At 40.3% G+C, this 27,115-nt stretch overlaps 1 protein-coding gene across 1 annotated transcript in view; it reads right to left on the bottom strand.

Annotated features, from left to right (window-relative positions):
* F13A1 (coagulation factor XIII A chain) overlaps nucleotides 1–27,115 on the bottom strand; it is a 212,418-nt gene that overhangs the window by 173,695 nt on the left and 11,608 nt on the right. Inside the window, exon 3 of the mRNA XM_089682198.1 lies at nucleotides 26,448–26,636. Within this exon, the coding sequence (XP_089538324.1) occupies nucleotides 26,448–26,636 (189 nt within the window). The remainder of the gene's footprint in view (nucleotides 1–26,447; nucleotides 26,637–27,115) is intronic.

Genomic DNA, 27,115 nt, shown 5'->3' with positions numbered 1-27,115 from the left:
ATAGCACTGACACTGTACTAATGGCACTGGGCAGGAAGGAGTTAATGTGAGGGATGATCAAAGGGTTAACTGTGTGCTGGGAGTATTTTACAAGGGGGCGGGGTGTGTGTTCTACACTGTAAGCACACTGGTCGGGATGGCTGTACTGTGCACAGCCATCCCGACCAGTGTGCTTGAGCTGACAGGGAGGGAGATTGTTTGTAAACAAAACATCTTCCTCCCCGTCGGAGATGCTTGGTAATCACCAGGCGCCGGTGGGTAATTACCGTCCGGGTAATTGACATCTGTGGCTGCGAATGGCATCGCGGGTAGGGCAAATGCGGTTCGCACGCGCCCCCTTCCCGGAAATGCAAAATTATGTATACTGTATATACGTGATTCTGTGCACAGGTGCTGCCCTGTAGCAGTATATCTGCTATAGGGCGGTCCTTAAGTGGTTAAATGCCCCTCCATGTTAGCCTATGTGTCCATACACACATAAGTGTTTAGAGGCAAGAGTGTTCAAAACACATCACTTGCATGTTCTAAAGAGGAGTGTTTCTTCAGAAACAAATGCCCAATGCACCATGTAGTTCTTGAGCGTTCATTCATTTCAATGGCCAGAATAAATGAATATGCTGGCAAATGAAATGAATGCATGCCCAAATGCTTGACATGCCTAAACAAGTGTTGTTGTGTTACACTATTTGATTTATTATTATTTCTCTGTGACCATCACTTGTTTATTATTGCTCTGTGTCTTTAAGCTGTCTCCTCCTGTCTAAGCTGAGCTCTTTCGCTCGCCATACTTGTGTATACCGCCTCTCTCTGGTATTCATTCCACAGTATCCTGTCTTCCTGTATGCATCTTTCCATGAGGCTTACAACGTTAACATTTTTCTACCTATGATTATCCTTCATTAAAGGGAACATTTGAATGGTTTTCTTCATCTGACGTCCTCAACATGTGAGTTTACTGATTGAGTTAAACTGTCTGACCCAATGCAAGAGATAGATTCAACACCACGTCGTATAGCTGTATACAACGCTGGAGATGAAGTTTATGGTCTTGTAGTTGAGTCAGAACAAGTGTTTTTTAAACTGATTTTCTTCTGCCAGAAGAAAATACATTCAGAAGAGCTGGGAAAATGCCCAGTGTGCATGAGGCCTAAGTGTGTATGTATCAGTGTCTATTCATCAGGTCTTGTCCCTTGTTTCTTTATTTTTTTCAAAATTCTTCAAGCAAAACAGTTTAAGAAATTAATTTCACTAATTTGTATTACATTTTTAAAAAGTGTTCACATTTTCATGGTCAGTAAGACCTCTAATTATAGAAGGTGAAACAATAAAAATGGACAGAGGTGCCAAATCATTGAAATTTAGCCCTGTTAGGCAATGATTTAATCTCTTATTGCTAAGTGATTTACCCACTTGTTGACTATTATCTCATTAGCAATGTATTGATTTCAGTATGTTGTAAAAGAAATAACTGACAACCAGTGGTTAAATCTTTTAGAAGTAAGAGTGGTCAAAAATCTCAGTAGCAAGAAATTAAAATCACCTATGTAATCCTAACATTATTTACACTAAAGTGACGTCACCATTCATTTTGTGGAGATTTGATCTAATTAAATGTTAACTTCTTGGTTAAACCTTTAACCATTTGAAGAGGCAATGTTGTGGCTTTCTTTAAAGCTGAACTCCAGAGAATATAAAAGACAAAAATTAATGGAGCTATGTAATTATTTATATACCAATAAAACAGTGACAGAGAGATGAGCTTATCAGTCTTCTTCTTCTCCTTTCATCATCAAGTCACAGGCTGACAATCCTTCGACGTGATAGCAGAGTGCAGATGACAGGTTCTTTTCATAATAGACATTAGGGGTCTATTAGATTCTTAATATCACCTCTGCACTCTGTTCTTGCTAATCAAGCTTTTTGATAAGCTTTTTTACCATCTAGAGCAGGGGTCCTCAAACTTTTTAAAAAGGGGGCCAGTTCACTGTCCCTCAGACCGTTGGAGGGCCGGACTATAGTTTAAAAAAAAAACTATGAACAAATGCGGACACAGTACAGGAGATGACCAGAGACTGCGGACATAGTACATGAGATGACCAGAGACTGCAGACATACAGCGGCGGCGGGAATACTGGGCCATAAGACACACAGACATTTCCCCCCAAGTGTGTCTTATGGAGCGAAATATACGGTAAATGAAGGACACCTTGTTGGGTCAGATCTGTGTACAATGTAAAGAGAGAGGGGGGGGTAAGGTGGGGAGAGAGAGAGGAGGGGGAGACAGAGAGAGAGAGGAGGGGGGTAGAGAGAGAGGAGGGGGAGAGGGGGGGAAGGGGGGAGAAAGAGGAGGGGTAGAGAGAGAGGTGGGGGAGAGAGAGAGAGAGAGAGAGAGAGAGAGAGAGAGAGAGAGAGAGGGGGGAGAGGAGGGGGAGGGGGAGAGAGGGGGAGAGAGAGAGAGGATGGGGGGAGAGAGAGAGGAGGGGGCAGAGAGAGGAGAGAGAGAGGAGGGGGAGAGAGAGGGGGAGAGGGGAAGGAGAGAGAGGAGAGAGAGAGAGGAAGGGGGGAGAGAGAGGGGGGAGAGAGAGGAGGGGGGAGGGAGAGAGTAGAGAGGGAGGGGAAGAGAGAGGGAGGAGATCAATCATCTATTGCACTTATCTAGGGTCCGTGGCCGTGATACCCGACATGCAGCGATGGAGTCTCCTCTCTTGCTCCCCCTCTTCATGGTCAGCTCTAGGCTCCGCCCTCCGGCTGTGACGGTTGCATGCACTGATCAGAATAGATGGCTGGCTGGCTGCAGAGAGGCAAGGTGAGTGGTGTGGGTTCATAAGCTGAGCCCACCTTCCCCTGTTCTAGAATTGCTGATCCCGCCTTCCTGCCTCCCGCCTGAGCCCTGCCAAGCTCTCCCGACCGTGGCAAATATGCCCCTGCCCGGCGGGCCGGATAAATGTCCTTGGCGGGCCACATGTGGCCCGCGGGCCATAGTTTGAGGACCCCTGATCTAGAGAGTTAGGAGATTGACAGCCCTAGGGGCATTGATAAGGTGTATATGGCGGTCCAAGCTCCACCAAATCATCTGACCCCAGTGCAGGTACAGCAGAGGGCACTACAACTGTATACAAACAGTCCTTCCTATTCACAATCCAGAAGTCATTAGCCTAAACACGTTAACAGTTTTGCATATTTAGATGCATTTCAGAAACAAAGTCAAGAGCTTTAAAATATTTTCTTTTTTTATAGTAAATGTATTATGTGTTCATGTGTTTCAAACACACAAAAACTACTTTATTTGTATAAAGTGTACATGCTGTGTATATCAATATATCAAAAAATATATACAGGATTATAAGGGGTATTTTGGTCAACAATGGTTTCATTCTGCAGATGCTCTTAGAAAATATTCATCCTTTTGGCTTTGTAATCTCAGCAATAAGTATTCAAGAGCTGTGTTTCGAGGAAAAAAAATCATTTGAGAAAAGAAAGCACATAGATGGGAAACAGAAATGGAAAATAAATAATACAGCATCAAGGTGCAGGGAAAATGGAATATACAGAAATCTATATATTTTGTTAGCTGTAAAATTTGAGACTATAATAGGGTTTTCTTGCATGCAGAATTAAATTCAAAATCATTAGTCTGTAAAGGGAGTGTTTTGCTGAATTTGAGAAGGATTGCAGTTTACTATACAAAACATAAAATCACAGTGGGAACAGGAATTAATATTGTGAGACGCTTGTAATGCTGTATTGGATGAGTTTATTAATGGAAAAAGTATAGCAATAAATCTGCAAAGCAAAACTTAGCAGCAGTAAATGGATACAAACTCTACAGACTTGCGGAATGTAGTTTCCAAATTAGGGTTCTGCTTTATGGCTGATTCATAAAATTTGAAGCAAATTTAGAACTCCATGTTTTGTTCTAGTGAACAAAAACGCTTTCCAGTTCTATGGAAATAGCTTCCCAATCTCTCTCTAGTTTCCCTGCTGTATCAACCCCTATATTTATATATTTTGCAGGTCAGATCACTCCCATCTTTAAAAGAAGGGACCCATTGTAATGCTTACTGGTTCACCTCCATACTCCTTTCCTTGTTTTAAAACATAACAGATTAGAAAGAAAAAGAAAAAAAAAATCCAAGGTCTGACAATACATCTTTCATTGCTGGAGTTAACATCTATAACTCACTATTTTTGTCAGTGGTTCTGTGTATGAATTCAGTTATATGAAAATGGTTATGACAGTGGTGAATCAATATACGACTAAATTTGAATGACTGGCTAGAGCAGCTAGGACTCTTCGATTAAACAGCCCAACAAAAAAATCTTTTTTTTTGGTGCCTTGCTTTTTAGACCTGTTCTTGGAGTTATTTGGGGAGCTGATTCAGAAAAATTGGATTGGCTAGACTGAATCTGCTCTGGTTTCTGAGATATGATTGCATTTATATAATTTTTTTGGCAGCTTTTGAAAAGATCTTGCTGATCATCTTGTTCTTCTATTACCTAGTTTGTGTTTTTGCGTACATGTTAGCAGATATAGTGTGAGTGTTTATGTACTTCCAACTGAAATTTTGCATCGGAAACATTGGATTCTAAAGTTCTAAAGTTATTAGTTGTATTATAGTCGTGATCACATCGGAGGTGTGTTTTTATTGCCACTGATATCGGTTCAGTTAGCACTTCTGCCTAGCAGCACTAGGGTTGTCGGTTCTAATCCCAACCATGGTACTACCTGTCTGCAATTTGCATGTTCTCCCTGTGCCTGAGTGGGTTTCTTCCGGGTACACTGATATCGGTTCAGTTAGCACTTCTGCCTAGTAGCACTAGGGTTGTCGGTTCTAATCCCAACCATGGTACTACCTGTCTGGAATTTGCATGTTCTCCCTGTGCCTGAGTGGGTTTCCTCCAGGTTCACTGATATCTGTCAGTTAGCACTTCAACTGACAGATATCAGTTTTCAAAAGTTAGGTTTTCAAAAAGTTTCCGCACATTTTTTAACTCTATTATATATATAAAAGTGCAGAAACTTTTTGAAGACCCCTTTTATATGTAAAGCACTGCAAAAATTGACAGTGCTATATAGGTACCTGTAATAAATAAATAAATACATTTTTGCAGATCGAGCATTGTAGAGGTTATGGCTACTTGTTACGTGTTTCTTTCTTGCTACAAGGAGATTAAAAACCCCCACTATATTAAAATATCCTGATTTGTGAACTCCTGACCAGAGTGAAAAAATGGTGCTATTTTTGGAATCAGTGGGATAAAAATACCCAGGAACAGGCCTAACATTTGAAGCACAAAAATGTGTGCTGGCCTGTGTTATAGAGATTATAGAGAACTACCTGTTTCTGTATATCACATATCTTTTTAACCACTTCCTGTCTGCCCTATAGCAGAAGTACTGCTACAGGGCAGCATGGGTGCCCCAAATCACACACACACACACACACACACACACATATATATATATATATATATATACAGTCATGGCCGAAATTGTTGGCACCCTTGATATTTCTCCAGGAAATCATGTATTTCTCACGAAACGTATTGCATTAACACATGTTTTGCTATACACATGTTTATTCCCTTTGTGTGTATTGGGACAAAACAAAAAAAGGGAGGAAAGAAAGCAAATTCGACATAATGTCACACAAACCTCCAAAAATGGGCTGGACAAAAGTATTGGCACCCTTTCACAACTGCGGATAAATAAGAATGTTACAAGCATGTGATGCTCCTGTAAACTCACCTGGGGCAAGTAACAGGTGTGGGCAATATAGAAATCACACCTGAAAGCAGATAAAAAGGAGAGACGTTCACTTAACCTTTGCATTGTGTGTCTGTCTGTGCCACACTAAGCATGGACAACAGAAAGAGGAGACGATAACTGTCTGAGGACCTGAGAACCAAAATTGTGGCAAAATATCAACAATCTCAAGGTTACAAGTCCATCTCCAGACAACTAGATTTGCCTTTGTCCACAGTGCGCAACATTATCAAGAAGTTTGCAACCCATGGCACTGTAGCTAATCTCCCTGGTCGTGGACGGATGAGGAAAATTGATGAAAGATTGCAACGCAGAATAGTCCGGATGGTGGATAAGCAGCCCCAAACATGTTCCAAAGACATTCAAGCTGTCCTGCAGGCTCAGGGAGCATCAGTGTCAGCGCGAACTATCCGTCGACATTTAAATGAAATGAAACGCTATGGCAGGAGACCCAGGAGGACCCCACTGCTGACACAGAGACATAAAAAAGCAAGACTACAGTTTGCCAAAATGTACTTGAGTAAGCCAAAAGCCTTCTGGGAAAACGTCTTGTGGACAGATGAGACCAAGATAGAGCTTTTCGGTAAAGCACATCATTCTACTGTTTACCGAAAACGGAATGAGGCCTACAAAGAACAAAACACAGTACCTACGGTAAAATATGGTGGAGGTTCAATGATGTTTTGGGGTTGTTTTGCTGCCTCTGGCACTGGGTGCCTTGACTGTGTGCAAGGCATCATGAAATCTGAGGATTACCAAAGGATTTTGGGTCGCACTGTAGGGCCCAGTGTCAGAAAGCTGGGTTTGCGTCCAAGATCCTGGGTCTTCCAGCAGGACAATGACCCCAAACATACGTCAAAAAGCACTCAGAAATGGATGGCAAAGAAGCGCTGGAGAGTTCTGAAGTGGCCAGCAATGAGCCCAGATCTAAATCCCATTGAACACCTGTGGAGAGATCTTAAAATTGCTGTTGGGAAAAGGTGTCCTTCCAATAAGAGAGACCTGGAGCTGTTTGCAAAGGAAGAGTGGTCCAAAATTCCGGGTGAGAGGTGTCAGAAGCTTATTGATGGTTATAGGAAGCGACTGATTTCAGTTATGTTTTCCAAAGGGTGTGCAACCAAATATTAAGTTAAGGGTGCCAATACTTTTGTCCAGCCCATTTTTGGGGTTTTGTGTGACATTATGTCATATTTGCTTTTCTGCCTCTGTTTTATATTTGTTCCAATACATACAAAGGGAATAAACATGTGTATAGCAAAACATGTGTTAATGCAATACCTTTTTTGTGTGAAATACTTGATTTTCAGGAAAAATATCAAGGGTGCCAACAATTTCGGCCATGACTGTATATATATATATACATGATTTTGCATTTCTGGGTAGGGGGTATGCATGAGGTGCGTGTTCACGCCATTCCCGGCCACGGCTGTCAATCACCAGGTCCCGGCCGGTGATTACTCGCCGGCGCCCGGTATTTGCCAAGCATCTTGCATGGGGGGGAGAACTGTTTGTAAACAAAACAGTTCTCCTCCCTGTCAGCTCATGCACACTGCTTTGAATGGCTGTGCAGTGTGCTTACAGTGACACACAGCCCCTAGTAAAACAGCACACAGTTAACCCTTTGATTGCCCTACATATTAACCGCTACCTGCCCAGTGCCATTTGTACAGTCAGTTCTTTTTATTAGCACTGATCACTATATTGGTGTCACTGCGGATGTCAGTGACATCAAGTCAGTTCCCCCCAGCGTCAGAATGCCCGCTGCAGTCCCGCAGTCCCGCAGTCCCGCTATAAGTCTCTGATCACCACCATTACTAGTAAAAACTTTTTTCAAAATTTTAAAAATCCCAGTATACATACCGCCATTTGTAAATGCTATAACTTTCCCATAAACCAATTAATTTACATGTATTGGGATTTTATTTTAGCAAAGACATGTAGCAGAATACATTTTGGCCTAAATTTATGATGACATTTTATTTTGTCAATTTGTTTACTGGGCATGTTTAATAGCAAAATGTCAAAAATATTGCTTTTTTTCTCAAAATTGTCAGCCTTTTTTTTTATAGCGCAAAATATAAAAAATGCACAGGCAGTCAAATACCATCAAAAGAAAGCTCTATTCGTGGGAAAAAAGGAAGTAAATTTCATTTGGGTACATAACACAAAAAAATGGCCTGGTCAGGAAGGGCGGTAAATCCTCTTGATGGCAAGTGGTTAAAGATGGTTTGTCTATGGTTGTTATCCTGATCTCCTCACAACTACTTTCCAGGCCAAGGATGCATAACAAACATGTCAGAAAGGTCAGGTAAATTCAGAGGTCTTTGTCTCCATACTTGGTTGTGGTCAGTGACTCAAAAGGGTTGATATACTAAAGAATACCTAATCAAGTGCAAGAAAATTTAAAAAACAGCATTTTTGTTTGCAGGTGATTGAATGAGGGAAGTCACCAGAGCTTCACCCCTTTCACTAAGCTCTGTAGAAACTTCCATTGCAAAATGAACAGTCTATTCGCCTATTCCAAATTATTGGAGCAATATGGTCAGCATAGCTGCCAGATAACTAGCATTTCAGTAGGTAAGATCCACGAAAGCAGCCTCCATATTTCTTTCATGAGAGGTTTCCTTTAAGCAATAATTCAGAGCAGTCGCTTTTGGAATTCCCAGCTATTCATTGTTTTAACTGCTTTTATTATCATTTTAATTGTGTTATTCAACATAATTACTGCTAAATATTCTGTGTGGAATTAAACAATCATAATAGAGCTGTAAAAAGAGCCTAGATATAAAGAACAGAAAATGAACTACTTATTTCTTTCCCAGTTCACAGCAACAGAAAAACTTTAAAATATCGACAAGCCTGTAGATCCAAAGACTGCACCAGGTACATGGAAACTGGCAGAGGATGAGTGGATGGGCTTTCAAACCACACATGCAAAGTACCAGTTTTTTTCCTGAACTAAGCAGACATCCTAAACCACTTTTTATGAATTGTTTACAGAGCATAACACATCATAATCCAGAAACCTATGAGTAAGCCTAGGAATATTGGAGAATTAAACTCAGATAAATACTGTGTCAAGCTGAAGGCTTGAGAACCATTTCATTTATTATTAAGCACAAGGCAAAGCTGCTGAAAAAAATCAGTGAAGCATTTAGAATCCCATCAGCATTAATTTAAAATGCTAAAAACAGTAAAACTAAAATATTGATGAAATAGTATTAATTTGTTCCAATACTGCAGGGCCTGCTTTGTGTATTTGTAGTATGGTTTGTCAAAATCATTCAATAAAAGTTGCAACAGTTACAGGAAAAACAAAAATAACATCTTAAGCAGTATAGCAACAACTGTTCAGGTACAGAACTTTCACATGCATGCATTTCTAGGTCAAATAAAGTGGATTTGAACTCAGAATTCACATTTCTTTTTGTAAGGAACATCTAGAAATGTTAAATGTGTCCAAGCAGTCCCTTGAAAAATCTTCCTTTTGTCTTTAATTCTTCCTGACTAATACCAATGCACTATTTGGTCTATGAATGTGCTTAGGCACTCCTGTGTCTACAGTATTATAAATTTATGTTTTTATCTGGCCCTTGGAGCACTATCTCATCCACTGACACAAACAATGGGGCATAATGCCACTCAACTGACACCAATGAAGGGGTGCAATTCCTCCCAATGACACCAATGAAGTGGCACAATTTCTCCCAATGACACCAACAATGGGATACAGTTCCGCCCAATGACAACAGCAAGGCTTGTGGTAAAGATTCTCCACGGGAGAGACAGAACACACACATCCTGAATTCCTTTCTTCTAGCACGTCATTATTTCTTACAGAGTCTTTGAAAGGGTAAAAAGAATGCAGGATGTCTGTGTGTTCTGTCTATCCATCCATTTGCTTTATCTTTAACATAAACATTGCTGGTGTCACAATACAAGAAGAATGGTGGCAGGCATTCTACTAACCCTCTGTTTCCCATACTCTAGAAACAAGCCAGGGCTCTTAAACGTAGAACACACCTAATCTCTGCACTGCATATGTAGCACACTCCTGGACCCCGCATTGTGTGCGTAGCGCACTCCTGAGCCTTGCATTGTGTGCATATCGCACTCCTGATCTCTGCACTTCATATGTAGCGCACTCCTGAGCTCCGCATTGTGTGTGTAGCGTACTCCTGAACTCTGCATTGTGTGTGTAGCGCACTCCTGAACCCTACATTGTGTGCATAGCGCACTCCTGAACCTTGCATTGTCTGCAGAGCACACTCCTGGACCCCGAATTGTGTGTGTAGCGCACTCCTGAACCTTGCATTGTGTGCATATTGTACTCCTGATCTCTGCACTGCATATATAGCATATGCCTGTACCCCGCATTGTGTGCGTAGTGCACTCCTGAACCCTGCATTGTGTGTGTAGCGCACTCCTGAACCCCGCATTGTGTGCATAGCGCACTCCTGAACCTTGCATTGTCTGCACAGCACACTCCTGGACCCCGCATTGTGTGTAGCACACTCCTGAACCTTGCATTGTGTGCGTAGTGCACTCCTGAACCTTGCATTGTGTGCGTAGTTCACTCCTGAACCTTGCATTGTGTGCGTAGTGCACTCCTGAACCTTGCATTGTGTGCGTAGTGCACTCCTGAACACTCCATTGTGTGCATAGCACTCCACAACCCTACACTTTGTATGCAATGCAAGTCTGAACCCTGCACTCTGTACATAGCACACTTCTGATCATTGCACACTGTATGTAGCATACTTCTAAAACATTCACGATGCATGTAGTAGACTTCTCAACCCTACACTCTGTAAGTAGCACACTACACACTCCTGAACCCTTCACTCTGTGCATAGTGTACTCTTGAACTTTGCACCGTGTAACACACACCTGGTATTTAACAATGTCCCTTTAAGACTCTGCAACTGTTTGGTCAGAACCAGAACTTGCTCTCCCCTTCTGGGGGGATGGAGAGGGGGTCATTTGTATTGTGGTGGGAGCGTGGTTGATATTCTGCACGTATTCTTTGAGAAGAAAGCCCTGACCACCATTATACAAACCCATTGACCACCATTATACAGGGGTACACTGAGCCCCAATATGCAGGTCCCCTGGCTCCAGTATACAGAGGGTATACCAAAACAAATACTTCCAGGCAAAAAATCTCAAAAGTAATAACTACAAAATCTTTTTAGCTGTTGCTGCTAGCATTGATATGTGTTCATAATATGTGTGATATGTGTTCATTCACATCCAACGTAAATCATTAAAGAGCAAAAAATGCAGTGCAGCCATACAGTTCCTCTAAATAATTGTACAAAAGGGCTTATTAGTGCAATGGTAAAACCTATATACACTGCTCAAAAAATTAAAGGAACACTTTTTAATCAGAGTATAGCATCAAGTCAATTAAACACCAGGGATATGGATCTGGTCAGTTAAGTAGCAGAGGGGGGTTTTAATTAATTTCAGCTGTTTTGCTATTAATGAAATTAACAACAGGTGCATTAGACGACCCCCAAAATAGGAATGTTTTACAACTCATTTTACAACTTTTCTGACTGTTTTTTACTAGTTTTGCATTTGGCTATGGTCAGTGTCACTACTGGTAGCAGGAGGTGATACCTGGACCCTACAGAGGTTGCACATACAGTCCAACCCCTCCAGGATGGCACATCAATACATACATTTTGAAGATACTGCTTGAGCAGTTCCGGTGCCTTTAATATATTGTATGTGTTGCCTTATTTTGGGGGGGGCTATGACAAATGATAGGTTAGGATTAGAGATGAGCGAATTATTCAAAAATTCGATTCGGCTGATTCGCTGAATTTGCGGGAGAAATTCGATTCGATGCGAATTTATTCGCCGCGAATTTAACTTATTAAAAGGGTTTGTAGGCTTCAGAGAGCCTTTATATTAGTGCAGAACACTGTACCTTTAATTTAAATGCCCTTGGAGTCTGCTGGGGAAGAGAAATAATACTGTCAGTCAGTATGACATGCAGATGAGTGCCGTCGATCTTAGAATCACCGCACACTTCACTCATTTGGGCAGTCACGGGGCACGACGAAGAAGAAGAATGAAAAGAAGAATGAAAAGAAGAAGAAGAATGAAAAGAAGAATGAAAAGAAGAAGAAGAATGAAAAGAAGAATGAAAAGAAGAAGAAGAAGAATGAAAAGAAGAAGAAGAAGAATGAAAAGAAGAAGAAGAATGAAAAGAAGAAGAAGAAGAATGAAAAGAAGAATGAAAAGAAGAATGAAAAGAAGAATGAGAAGAATGAAAAGAAGAAGAAGAAGAATGAAAAGAAGAATGAGAAGAAGAATGAAAAGAAGAATGAAAAGAAGAATGAGAAGAATGAAAAGAAGAATGAAAAGAAGAAGAAGAAGAATGAAAAGAAGAAGAAGAAGAAGAATGAAAAGAAGAATGAAAAGAAGAAGAAGAAGAATGAAAAGAAGAAGAAGAAGAATGAAAAGAAGAATGAAAAGAAGAAGAAGAAGAATGAAAAGAAGAAGAAGAATGAAAAGAAGAAGAAGAAGAATGAAAAGAAGAAGAATGAAAAGAAGAATGAGAAGAAGAATGAAAAGAAGAATGAAAAGAAGAAGAAGAAGAATGAAAAGAAGAAGAATGAAAAGAAGAAGAAGAAGAATGAAAAGAAGAAGAAGAAGAATGAAAAGAAGAATGAAAAGAAGAAGAAGAAGAATGAAAAGAAGAAGAAGAAGAATGAAAAGAAGAATGAAAAAAGAAGAAGAAGAATGAAAAGAAGAAGAAGAAGAATGAAAAGAAGAATGAGAAGAAGAATGAAAAGAAGAATGAAAAGAAGAAGAAGAAGAATGAAAAGAAGAAGAATAAGAGGAATGAAAAGAAGAATGAAAAGAAGAAGAAGAAGAATGAAAAGAAGAAGAAGAAGAAGAAGAATGAAAAGAAGAATGAAAAGAAGAAGAAGAATGAAAAGAAGAAGAAGAAGAATGAAAAGAAGAATGAAAAGAAGAAGAAGAATGAAAAGAAGAAGAAGAAGAATGAAAAGAAGAAGAAGAAGAATGAAAAGAAGAAGAAGAATGAAAATAAGAAGAAGAAGAATGAAAAGAAGAATGAAAAGAAGAAGAAAAAGAATGAAAAGAAGAAGAAGAAGAATGAAAAGAAGAAGAAGAAGAATGAAAAGAAGAATGAAAAGAAGAAGAATGAAAAGAAGAAGAAGAAGAATGAAAAGAAGAAGATGAATGAAAAGAAGAAGAAGAATGAAAATAAGAAGAAGAAGAATGAAAAGAAGAATGAAAAGAAGAAGAAGAAGAATGAAAAGAAGAAGAATGAAAAGAAGAATGAAAAGAAGAAGAAGAAGAATGAAAAGAAGAAGAAGAAGAAGAAGAATGAAAAGAAGAAGAAGAAGAATGAAAAGAAGAAGAAGAAGAAGAATGAAAAGAAGAATGAAAAGAAGAAGAAGAAGAATGAAAAGAAGAAGAAGAAGAATGAAAAGAAGAAGAAGAATGAAAAGAAGAATGAAAAGAAGAAGAAGAAGAATGAAAAGAAGAAGAAGAATGAAAAGAAGAAGAAGAAGAATGAAAAGAAGAAGAAGAATGAAAAGAAGAATGAAAAGAAGAGGAAGAAGAATGAAAAGAAGAAGGAGAATGAAAAGAAGAAGAATAAAAAGAAGAATGAAAAGAAGAAGAAGAAGAATGAAAAGAAGAAGAAGAAGAATGAAAAGAAGAATGAAAAGAAGAAGAAGAAGAAGAATGAAAAGAAGAAGAAGAATGAAAAGAAGAAGTAATCCAGTACAGCAAAAAGTGTATCTGCAGAGAGCTCCGCTATTTCTGACAGTTCTCTGACAGTTCCTTCACATTTACAGCGGTTGAAACATTGTATCTATTTATTTCCGAATAAAAACATCTGTATCCTAAATGGAAACAAATAGATACAATGTTTCAACCGCTGTAAATGAACTGTCAGAACTGTCAGAAATAGCGGAGCTCTCTGCAGTGACACTTTTGCCGGCTGATCGGGAAAAATTCGATTCGTGCACCCGAAGTTTGCTAAAATTCGGATTCGATGCGAATCGAATTTTTCCTGATATTCGAAACGAATTCCACTTCGCCAGGTTCGATTCGCTCATCTCTAGTTAGGATATTGCAGTAAATCTGTAGATAAATTAGAGAACCAGAACCTTTGCTAAGTGAAAGACTGGGTTTGATACACAAGCTAGCATAGCCTTCATTTAGGACAGTGCCTCTATGAACAGAGGGGAATTCCATTCCTTGGATATTAACCAGTTATCTAATCAAAGTCATTTGGAGCAGAAGAACTACTGCAACCAGCTTATAACATTAAAACAGAACTTCTCCTGAAAGGGGAAGTTCTGCTTTTCCTCCTCCTCCCACCCTCCTCTCCCATGTTTGTTGTGTATTTTGGAGGGGAGTGGGTACCTGATTTTGACAAGTTCCCGCTCCCACCTCCGCTCCAGCATACAAAGTGATTAACAGTAAGGACTAAGCATAAGATGACATTTTGGGGTTTATTTACTAAACCTGGAGAGTGCGAAATCAGACTCACTTCTGCATAGAAACCAATCAGCTTCCAGGTTTCATTGCCAAAGCTTCACTGAACAAGCTGAGGTTAGAAGCTGATTGGTTTCTATGCAGAAGGGAGTCTGATTTTGCACTCTCCAGCTTTAGTAAATAAACCCCTTTGCATCCAGATCAGCATAAACAGTAGCAAGGCCATCTCAAGTACAGCACTGATAAATAGTAAAGTTTAATTCACCAAGTGCTAAAAATATACCACCAGAGAGCATTTATGGTGGAGATGCTTGTTCTAAACCGATTGGGTATGCACTGTCCAAAGGAAAGGAAGGATGGTAGCAAACTATTGTATTTAAGGGGGAGTGGGCTCCCAGGCTCACCTGCCCTCAGTCTATCCATTAATATGCATGTGCTTCTACTATGGAGGCTCTCAAAATGTATAGAGATAGGACTGCAGAAAATACCAGGGTGCTGTGAAGAGGCTGTGCAGCTTAAGCATTTATTTGCAAATGTGTGCAAACTAAACCCCTGTTACTACCGTGAATTGTTAGACAGGATCATTTGGTTGGTTGCAGGCTAGTTGGTAGGTTGAGCTGGGAATTTTTCTTTATTGTTTTATGACATGCGTCCCCCTTCCATGTGCTCCTTACTGCAAAGGCCAGTTATAGATTGGGCCAGTTTTTGTAATTAATACGGGAGGGCTAATCCTTTGAGATGTTCTTCTGCAGGCAATCATTGGGGCCCTTTAAGAGCATTGGTGCACTTAACAACAGTCCCAGGTAAGCAGGCAGTAAAGACACAGTGTGGGTAGGGCATAAGCTCGGCACAGGTGCAAGGTATATGTTGTTTAGATGTGATAAAGGTTTGGTATAATGCAGAATAGGTTTGGTATAAGTGTGGTATAAGGTGCAGTATGAGTGCGGTGTGCATTGGGTACACTTGGTGCCTGCTCTGAATGGTTCCATCCCTGCTAACAGCATCAGCTATGGGCTAATAGCTCTCTCACCATTCCCCAAAATGCTGCAGTGAGCTCTCGCTGTGAAAGTGGGGACCCCCCTTAGTCTTTTCCAGAAAACATCTGGTGATCAATTGTGGGAATCAGAGGGTGAGAGTGGATGCTCCAGTCTCCCGGTGGCAGTGGTGCAGCCTGGAACACAGCTTCTCTCACACTGAAATGGTGTTGTGGCACAGGAACTCAGAGCCAGTTTAGCTACTATGTGCTTTAATCCCTAGTGGTTTCTGATCTGACATGCATTCGGACCTCTAACTACCAGAAATGGCTGATGAATGCCTAACCTGGCTCTAGTCTCTGCTGGTTATTGAGCCCTCAGCTAAAACCAGCTATAGGATCCAAGACCAGAAGGAACAGGGTTAACTAAAAAAACAGGAGCTGCAATAAACAGGTTCCCCTACTAATATACTGGAAGGTGACTGCTACATATGTACAGTAACACAGACCTAGCTTTCTGGCACTGTGAATGCGTGATAATAACAATGGGACACAGATAAGTCTGTCACAAGTATTTAGATACACACTTAAGAAGCTTTGGGAAGCTGTAGGTAAACTATTAGAACATAGGAATACTTGCATAATAGTCTCTGCTTCTGGTCTGCGTGACTGAAACAACAGCAACTGCTCCTGTGTTTATAAGGCCATGTGCCTCAGTTCCACTTTCTCTCTTCACTTCCTCCTTCTGAGGTTTTTTAACCCAGCCCCACAGAGACAGGAAATTATTTACATAAATTATTCACAGCATAGCCACAGCCAGTAAAGGACAGCAGATCCCTATATATTTTCACTGCATGTAGCTTGACTAAAAATGCAAAACTGGGAATTGCATATAGGATTGAGCAGACCCTGTATATTTCTTTTTAGCTGGTGAACTGGTCCACATGGAAAAAAATAAATATATTTCTTTGTTTTGTTAACCATGGGTTCCATCACAAACTGATGGCACACCATGCGGTCTGCAGGGATGGACAGAGAAAAAAGAAAAGCTTGGTATAAATTACTCCAAGGCCTCACTGATGTAGGTATTGAGAGGGTGCTACCAACCTTGCTATAAATTACAAATATTTATTTAAAAAAAAAATGGGACTATCCTGGCACCAAAATAATGATCTAAAATACGGAGTCAAATAAAAAATGTAAATATTTATTACAACAGGCTTAAAAGTATATAGAAAACAGATAAAATCATATAGGTCACATACTGCAACATATAAAGCAAATATGAAGCAAAAAAACACCATCAACCCAAAACCCCTTCTGCTATTGTACTTAACCACGTAGGATTATTACAGCATGTATAGCATTGAGACTATAATTTCTCTATGCATCTCATGAGATTCTTAAACTAACATCATTAGGGAGAACATGTGATGGAGAATTTGAAATGAAGGGTTGAATAGAATTGAAGGGTATTTCAAGAACTTAGTAATATGTATTCCAAACTTCTGAGGGCTGACGGAAGAAAATTATGATACAAATGATATTCAAAGGTGAAGCCTAATCAGCTAAGGGAGACTGAATACAAATATTGCGTATTCAGTACAGACACTAGTTGCTGACAATTATTGCTTATACACTATATTGCCAAAAGTATTGGGACACCTGCCTTTACGCTCACAAGAACTTTAATGGCATCCCAGTTTTAGTCTGTAGGGTTCAATATTGAGTTGGCCCACCCTTTGCAGTTATAGCAGCTTCAACTCTTCTGGGAAGGCTGTCCACAAGGTTTAGGTGTGTCTATGGGGATGTTTGACCAATCTTCCAGAAGTGCATTTGTGAGGTCAGGCACGGATGTCAAACAAGACGGCCTGGCTTTCAGTCTCCGCTCTCATCTCAAAGGTGTTGAGGTTAGGACTCTGAGCAGGCCAATCAAGTTCCTCCACCCCAAGCTCGCTCATCCATGTCTTTATGGATCTTGCTTTGTACACTGGTGCGCAGTCATGTTGGAACAGGAAGAGGCCATCCCCAAAATGTTCCCACAAAGTTGGGAGCATGAAATTGTCCAAAATGTCTTGGTATGCTGACCCCTTAATAGTTCCCTTCACTGAAACTAAGGGGCCAAGCCCAACCCCTGAAAAACAACCCCACACCATAATCCCCCCTCCACCAAACTTTGCACTTGGCACAATGCAGTCAGGCAAGTATGCTCTCCTGGAAACCGCCAAACTCAGACACATCCATCAGATTGCCAGACAGATAAGCATGATTGGTCACTCCAGAGAACATGTCTCCACTGCTCTAGAGTCCAATGTCGGTGTGCTTTATACCGCTGCATCAAACGCTTTGCATTGCACTTGGTGATGTAAGGCTTGGATGCAGCTGCTCGCCCATGGAAATCCATTCCATGAAGCTCTCTACACACTGTTGTGCTAATCTGAAGACCACATGAAGTTTGGAGGTCTTTAGCTATTGCCTCTGCAGACAGTTGGTGACTTCTGCGAGCAGTGCGCTTCAGCATGCGCTTTAATTTTACATGGCCTACCACTTTGTGGCTGAGTTGCTGTTGTTCCCATTTGCTTCCACTTTGTTATAATACCACTAACAGTTGACCGTGGAATATTTAGTAGCAAGGAAATTTCATGGATGGACTTATTGCACAGGTAGCAACCTATCACGGTATCACGCTTGAATTCACTGAGCTCCTGAGAGTTACCCATTCTTTCACAAATGTTTGTTGAAGTAGTCTGCATGCCTAGGTGCTTGATTTTATACACTTGTAGCCATGGAGGTGAATGGAACACCTGAATCCAATGATTTGGAGGGGTGTCCCAATACTTTTGGCAATATAGTGCATTTTTGCATATTAGTAATCCCCTTTAGCTAGTCTCTCACTACCTCCCATGTGGAAATTGTTTATTTTTATTTGTGGTTGATCCATACATCCAGATTTAATTTTATCCCACTGATGATAACCAAAAACGCCCTTGTAGTTAAGACTATTTTATTTACATCTACATGTTTTAACTGAGAAACACAATTTTCATGTGAATCAGTCAAAATCCCCACATTTTTGATACATTTTTATAAGCATTGTGCAGTCTTACATGTTTTCCACTCCTAGTTGGTCAAGCTTTCTTGACTTAAATATACCTTGGAGGCAATACAGAGGATGGCTCTCTCAACAAGGGTCAAAGAACCTTGTAACTCACTAAATATGTGGCTTTCTGAACCATAACCATTGTTTATACCAGACTTTGCAGTGTACTGCTGAGGATGAGACAGCTGCTACGATATATATACCATATGCAATTTAATCTCAAAAATTCAAAGTAACCAGCATCTTTTTTTCTTTTTCTTCCAACAAAATACATGGCAGCAAATAATAACTAAGACCACCACATTCAATATTTTATACCTGTTATTGGAACAAATATGTCAGTATTGTATGCCACCAAGTAAAGCAAAATGATAATAAAAGATACTGTTTCTTTAACCACTTGAGCTCTGGAAGGTTTTACTCCCTTTATGACCTGGCCATTTTTTCCTATTTAGCACTGTGCTACTTTAACTGGTAATTGTGCAGTTATGCAGTGCAACACCCAAGTTAAATTTGTCATTTTTTCACACAAATAGAGATTTCTGTTGGCTTATTTTATAATCACTGTTTTTTTTTTATATTTTATTATATAAACAAAATAGATAGCAAAAATTAAAACAAAAATTAAAAAACTATTTTTTTTAATTTTCTGCTATAAAATATATGCTACATATATGCTACATAAATCAATGCTACATGTCTTTGGTAAAAAAAAATCTCAATAGTGTATATCAATTGGTTTGTGTGAAAGTTATAGCATTTACATACTATGGTGTATATATAGTGGAATTTGTATTTTTTTTTTATACTAGTAATGACTGTGATCAGCGACCTATAGTGGGACTGTGATAGTGTTGAAGACAATCTGACACTAACTGACACTGGGTGGGAACCAGGGTTGGACTGACCATTTGGAAACTTGGACACTGCCCGAGGGCCCGGGGTCAGTAGGGGGCCCCATGAGATGCCCCTGGTACCTTTTTCATAGGCTTTTTTGAGTTTGGGCAAGGACACAGGGGCCCTATGATCCCCTATTGCCCGGGGGCCCTATGAGTTGTCAGTCTGCCCCTGGTGGGAACAGACTATGAATTGGCCGGGACCTTATGACAAAATCCCACTGTGTCCAATCACAGCAGGAGTTGGCTGGCAGTACAAAGCGGGTGGATGGTCCTAAAGAGGTACATTTAATTCTTATGGTGATAAACCAGAAATAGCAACAACAAGTACAATATAATGTGTAAATGACAGTTGATACCTTGAACATTGTCCATATACAGGCTAGCTAGTATGTCCCATTTCCACTGAGATAATTCAGATTCTAATCTCCTTTATTTGGTCACATAGAACTTAAGTCTGCTAAAATAACTGTATTATAGGGCAGTAGGAGGTTCTTTAGAAAATGTGGATATAGTGGGGTTGGCCAGGATTGATAGGGTTATAAGGAGAGCATTGATGAGGAATCCTATTATAGGGTAGTGCCTCAGCCACAAGAACTTCTAGGTAATCTTCTGCATTCGTAAAAGCATTTTGCATATTGGGTGAATACCAGTGAGTAAGTGGTTTCTAATGATTTTTATGTAGCTTAGCTAATACATATCTTCTTTATATACCTATTGTGGTATGTTCTTGTGTCCTTCAGATTTATGCAGATACTGTTTATACCATTAGCACATGACATAAGTGCATCAGCACTTGTATTATTTACGGATGTTCCTAGAATCTTGCCTCTAGAGGAGAGATAGATGGCTGCATTAGCAGATCTAATCACACACCTTCCCTAATGTTGCCATAATGACTTTCATATCCAGTATTATTAAATTATAATCTTTATCTATTATAAATAATTGTTTGCTTTGGTTACTTATATAACTTTCTTTAATACTGAAAATGTGTAGTGCCTAATATTAAACATAATTTATAGTATAGATTTTGCAATTCAGGACATGACAGCTCTGTACTGGAGACAGTATAATTGCTTTTGATTAGATGTAATGTACCTGCTGAAACGAAATCTGTCATTTGCAGATTTATGATAACACGCCTTGGGTGTTTAAGAATAACACATTCTACAAGAGGTCAGGCTAGAAATAATAATACGTGTCAAAAGAACAAAACAGCCTTGCAATCAAAGTTAATCAACAGCTTTGGCTCAAATCTCAGTAAATCATGGAATATCAATAGTATATCTTTCTAATGTTCAAGGGCAAGGCACATCCTGGTAACAACCTGTAAATCTGAAAACTATACTTCACAACTTTCTGAGATAAGAGGGACACCCTTCAGGACAGAGAATGTAGGCCACGGACGCACCTTAGGCCTACTACCAGAAACACAGACCACAAAGAAATACTGCATAAAATGATTGGTTCCTATTTTTCAGTATTTACTACCTTTCTACTATACTGGCTTTTGAGGTTAGATGAAAGGCTTAGTGTAGCATAACACTCTTTTTAGTTAAAAAGTAAACTTTCATAGGGGTATATACAACGGACCAAAAAGAGGGACTACAAAGTATGTAGTAGGAAGTTTCCAAAAAGGGATAGTCCCTATTTTTCAATATTGTGCTACCGTTGTACTATACTAGCTTTTGAGGTTAGATAAAAGGCTTAGTGTAGCATTACACTCTTTTTAGTTAAAAAGTAAACTTTCATAGGGGTAAATACAACAGACCAAAAAGACAAAAAGGGGTATATATAACAGACCACAAAGGATGTAAGAGGGGCAGAGGGGTTAGTTTCCAAAAAGGAATAGTCCTTTCAAATTAGAGACAATTGAGAACGAACTGTTTACTTTTAGGTATAAAACAAGGAAAACTTTATAAAAAACTGCATCTGCAAGCAGTGGTAGGCCAAATAATAAGAAAGTAAGTCTTACTGACATTGCAGTAGAATCATTTCATTGTTGTAATGTCACCCTTTACCATTTAGAATTCATTGTCCTAATGATAATCCTTTGTAATAACTTCCACATTTTTTCTGAAAGTGTCTGTTATTTTTAATTGTGACCAATGCAGTACTTCCATTTTTCTCAACTGTGCACTGGAATATTCATTTTAAAATGCTGTGTCAAGGGATCACTCAATGAACCACTAGAAAATCTTAAATACTATAAGTACAAAGAAATATTAAAAACAAACATAAACCTTAGCAGGGGATAACTAGAAATCTGCTAAAATAAAAAGAAAATCGCTAAAAAAGACACAAAGCAAAGCTCTAAGGTCTCAGGGCCACTTCACACCTTTCTGGTCTTTTGTAGTGCATCACTGCTCATGCATTAAAGTGCCATACAAAGCACATTGATGTGTTGAGTTTTTATTGGGATGCCAGTGCACCGCATCAGACAAGCAAACAGACTTGACACAAAGGGGTTTATTTACTAAAGCTGGAGAGTCCAAAATCAGACTCCCTTCTGCATAGAAACCAATCAGCTTCCAGGTTTCATTGCCAAAGCTTCATTGAACAAGCTGAGGTTAGAAGCTGATTGGTTTCTATGCAGAAGGGAGTCTGATTTAGGACTCTCCAGCTTTAGTAAATAAACCTCAAAGTGGCATGTGCGCTATAGCATGGATGCATTGCTGCCTACTGTTGTTGTTCTTTGGGGTGCAATTCCAAATTAACAGTACTGCAACATTTCATAGAAAGTTCTAGATGTTAATGCATGTTTTACTGTACCATTTAGCATAAACCATTGCTATAAACCAGGGGTCCTCAAACTACGTCCCGTGGGCCACATGCGGCCCACCGAGGACATTTATCCGGCCCACCGGACAGGGGCGTATCTGCCGCGAGGCAAGGGGCTAGGGTTTGGCAGGTCGGGAGAGTTCGTCAGGACTTGGGCGGGAGGCAGGAGGGCGGGATCAGCAATTCTAGAACAGGGGAAGGTGGGCTCAGCTTATGAACCCGCACCACTCACCTGGCCTCTCTGCAGCCAGCCGGCCATCTATTCTGATCAGTGCATGCAACCGTCACGGCCGGAGGGTGGAGCCTAGAGCTGACCATGAAGAGGGGGAGCAAGAGAAGAGATTCCATCGCTGCATGTCGGGTATCACGGCCACGGACCCTAGATAAGTGCAATAAATGATTGATCTCCTCCCTCTCTTTCCCCCCTCTCTCCTCTCTCCCTCTTCCTCCCCCCTCCTCTCTTTCCCCCTTCCTCTCCCCCCCTCCTCTCTCCCCCCCTCCTCTCTCTCTCCCCCTCCTCTCTCTCTCCCCCCCTCTCTCTCTCCCCCCTCCTCTCACTCCCTCCTCCTCTCCCCCCCTCATCTCTCTCTCCCCCGTCCTCTCTCTTTCTCTCCCCCTCCTCTTTCTCTCTCCCCCTTCCCTGCCCTCTCCCCCCTCCCCCCTCTCTCTCCCCCTCCTCTCTCTCTATCTTTCCCTCTCTCTCCCCCTCCTCTCTCTCTCCCCTCCTTATCTCTCCCCCCCCTCTCTCTCTTTACATTGTACACAGATCTGACCCAACATGTCCTGCATTTACTGTATATTTCACTCCATACGACACACAAATCCGCATTTGTTCATAGTTTTTTTTTTAAAACTATAGTCCGGCCCTCCAACGTTTTGAGGGACAGTGAACTGGCCCCCTGTTTAAAAAGTTTGAGGACATTAAAGCAGGCCTTGCCCTCCAAGCAAGGTAAACATACAGTGGGGCAAAAAAGTATTTAGTCAGCCACCAATTGTGCAAGTTCTCCCACTTAAAAAGATGAGAGAGGCCTGTAATTGGCATCATAGGTAGACCTCAACTATGAGAGACAAAATGAGAAAAAAAATCCAGACAATCACATTGGCTGATTTGGAAAGAATTTATTTGTAAATTATGGTGGAAAATAAGTATTTGGTCACCTACAACCAATCAAGATTTCTGGCTCTCACAGACCTGTACCTTCTTTAAGAGGCTCCGCTGTCCTGCACTCATTACCTGTATCAATGGCACCTGTTTGAACTTGTTATCAGTATAAAAGACACCTGTCCACAACCTCAAACAGTCACACTCCAAACTCCACTATGGTGAAGACCAAAGAGCTGTCGAAGGACAGTAGAAACAAAATTGTAGACCTGCACCAGGCTGGGAAGACTGAATCTGCAATAGGCAGAACAAATCAACTGTGGGAGCAATAATTAATCTCCCTCGATCTGGGGCTCCACGCAAGATCTCACCCCGTGGGGTCAAAATGATCACAAGAACAGTGAGCAAAAATCCAGGACCACACAGGTGGACCTAGTGAATGACCTGCAGAGAGCTGGGACCAACGTAACAAAGGCTACCATCAGTAACACACTACGCCGCCAGGGACTCAGATCCTGCAGTGCCAGACGTGTCCCCCTGCTTAAGCCAGTACATGTCCGGTCCCGTCTGAAGTTTGCTAGAGAGCATTTGGATGATCCAGAAGAGGATTGGGAGAATGTCATATGGTCAGATGAAACCAAAATAGAACTGTTTGGTAGAAACACAACTCATCGTGTTTGGAGGAGAGAGAATGCTGAGTTGCATCCAAAGAACACCATACCTACTGTGAAGCATGGGGGTGGCAACATCATGCTTTGGGGCTGTTTCTCCGCATAGGGACCAGGACGACTGATCCATGTACAGGACAGAATGAATGGGGCCATGTATTGTGAGATTTTGAGTGCAAACCTCCTTCCATCAGCAAGGGCATTGAAGATGAAACGTGGCTGGGTCTTCCAACATGACAATGATCCCAAACATACCGCCAGGGCAACGAAGGAGTGGCTTTGTAAGAATAATTTCAAGGTCCTGGAGTGGCCTAGCCAGTCTCCAGATCTCAACCCCATAGAAAACCTTTGGAGGGAGTTGAAAGTCCGTGTTGCCCAGAGACAGCCCCAAAACATCACTGCTCTAGAGGAGATCTGCATGGAGGAATGGGCCAACATACCAGCAACAGTGTGTGCCAACCTTGTGAAGACTTACAGGAAACGTTTAACCTCTGTCATTGCCAACAAAGGATATATAACAAAGTATTGAGATGAACTTTTGATATTGACCAAATACTTATTTTCCACCATAATTTGCAAATAAATTCTTTCCAAATCAGCCAATGTGATTGTCTGGATTTTTTTTCTCATTTTGTCTCTCATAGTTGAGGTCTACCTATGATCCCAGTTACAGGCCTCTCTCATCTTTTTAAGTGGGAGAACTTGCACAATTGGTGGCTGACTAAATACTTTTTTGCCCCACTGTATTTAGTCTGGATCTCTTCCTATATCCTCAAATGCTAGATTAAACTGCTTTAAAAACCTAAGGGGGAAAAAAATTTGTTCATATACTTACTTTTCCCCCAGCTTCCATACTGATGTTTTGGAGCCCAAATCTCACTAGAAGATGCTATACCACAGTACACAATCATCTTCTCATAAGATTTGTACTAGTCAACATTCCTCAGGATCATGTCATTCCCACCTAGGCGCAGAAGCTAAGGGGAAAGGTTAGTATACTAAATAACTTTTTCTCTTATGTTTATTTTTTTGCAGATTAGTGCAAGAAGGAGGTGACCCATGCTAAATAAACAGACTTAGTTATTTTAGTGCAAGGTCCACTTTAGGGGAATGCATAAGATCAAAAATCTTATGAAATGTTAATAATCTGCCTCATCTAAGTGCATTATAAGTAGAGATGATTTTCTTAATTGTTGCATGTAGGACTGTCTGATCTGCACAATACAAAGTAAATTAGCTGATATTAATAATTCCAAAGCACCAGAGTACCTACGCCTCCTAAATTCATGCGTTCATTTATTGCTAATATGGAGATTTTAGTGCATGCCATGAAATTGCTGCTACATTTGGTGCATTCTGTATTACATCTGTGCACAAATAGTACAACAGTTCTAGAGTGGGTTCCTCTACAACAGATATAAACTGAAACACTAAAGAAACTGACAACCTGGAGAGACGTCTTTAAACCACTAAAAGAACGGTTAATGGGGTAGATATGATGGGTGAAAAATTGAATAAGGGTGATCAGGTAGGGAGATAGAAGAAGGAGTCTTTGAAAAGGAAGTCCTTTGTTTAAGTACCCAAACAAACCTACCAGGTTCAGTAAACTTGTTAGGGTGGCATTCCTAAACATTACTGCTCTATCTAGGAAAGTTGAACACATAGAAGGCCTTTTATTACTACAGGTGGTAAAATCAGATTCTGTAATCAGAAATAGGTATAGAAACGGTGGCTGCCCATATTCCCTCTACTGAAAAGCAAATTGTTGGCTGGGTAGGTAGATCACAAGGAGGATCTGCGGATGGCCCAACTTTCCTCATCCATGTTGGGACCAATCATAGAATACATGGACGGGGAGAATTTTTTTAAATCCTTAAGAGCTATCTGGAAAACCGTGCACAACACAAGTAGGGCAATGGGAAAAGTCTAAATAAGGGTAGGTATGGATTTTAAGGTGGAACCCCACGGACACAGCCCACTCTGCTGTATGGGTGGCCAGGAGTAAATGGACTCTGCTGTCCATTTACACCTGATGACCCTCCAATCCACTCTGCCTAGGTGGAATAGGAGAGATCCCCTTCCTTTTTTTTAGTGGAACCAATTAGACCTGGAGGTTGTCAGGTTTAAATAGACAAAAATCCATTTATACTTACCTGTCCATGGGGATGAATCGACCTGCCAATCAGGTCCACCTGATAAACTGACAGGCGGATCTGATCAGAACTTTACATGTCTGAAATAGACACCACTGGGTAGTATAGGTTAAGTAATTTTTTCCCATCCTGTCTTTGGACTCCTCTATTTTAACAAATGTATCTTTGGATAAAGATCTTAAAAACACACACATACTGTAAAGTGTCTTCTTAAATACAAGAACCTGTAAAACTATAAAACCCATAGCTAACAGATCTACACCTCGGAGTCAGGGTGACCCATGTAATATGTAACAATATGTACATTTGTATCAAAGTGTACATGATCATTTACTTTGCTGATTTCTTGCTGTGATTATACTATGCCCTTTTCACACACTCATTGTACATGTATGAACACATCTACTCCACCTTCAGTTGTTCTTCCACCAACATAAATTATTGCATGAACAATTCATATAATAAGAACAATATTTCCTTCATTGTTACATCTTCTGTCTCTCTGCAAACTTACCAATAATATACTCCAGCCAAAATTGGTCATTTCCTGGATTGTATGGTCGGTTGAAGTTTATTCTAATGTCAAATTTCTGTCCACGGCGTATGATGAGTTTATTGTTAAAGTATCGGTCTGTGTGATGTTCTTTTTTATTTTTCTCATACTGTTGCTTGTACAGCTCAACATATTCAACTTCCAGGTAATCTACGAAAGCAAGACAGAGCTATAACAGCCTGATTGTTGAAAAATAACAGCCACAGCAAAACACCAGCATTCTTCATGTTGCCAAGAATAAAAGTGTTCAGAAAATAAATAATATTACATTTTCCTTATGTCATATGTCTGACAATGAAATAGACAAAACAACAAACATGATTATACTGAAACAAAAAAGGGCAGCAAAAGAGCATTTTATAATTTGTGCAATGTATCTTTACTTTCTCCCTTTGTTGGTAGTGATCACACTGTATTAGCAGGGTTTGGGATGATACAGTGAACTGTATGTTAAATCAAGAGAGATGAGATAAAGGTTTTAGTATGAGAAGATGGGAATTAAAAGCAATAAATAAAGCAACATTAACCAAACATTTTGTAGGAAACCGGGTCTTTCAGGGGCCAGAGATGGCAAACCACATGTAACTGAGTGCCCACAAAACTATGTTCTCCTTGAGGAGGGCAGTACT

The sequence above is a fragment of the Staurois parvus genome, unplaced genomic scaffold (genome assembly GCF_062004578.1).
Source record: "Staurois parvus isolate SC_StPar_1 unplaced genomic scaffold, SC_StPar_1.0 ptg000287l, whole genome shotgun sequence".
NCBI classification, from domain to species: domain Eukaryota; kingdom Metazoa; phylum Chordata; class Amphibia; order Anura; family Ranidae; genus Staurois; species Staurois parvus.
This window is presented reverse-complemented; position numbering and strand designations above follow the sequence as displayed.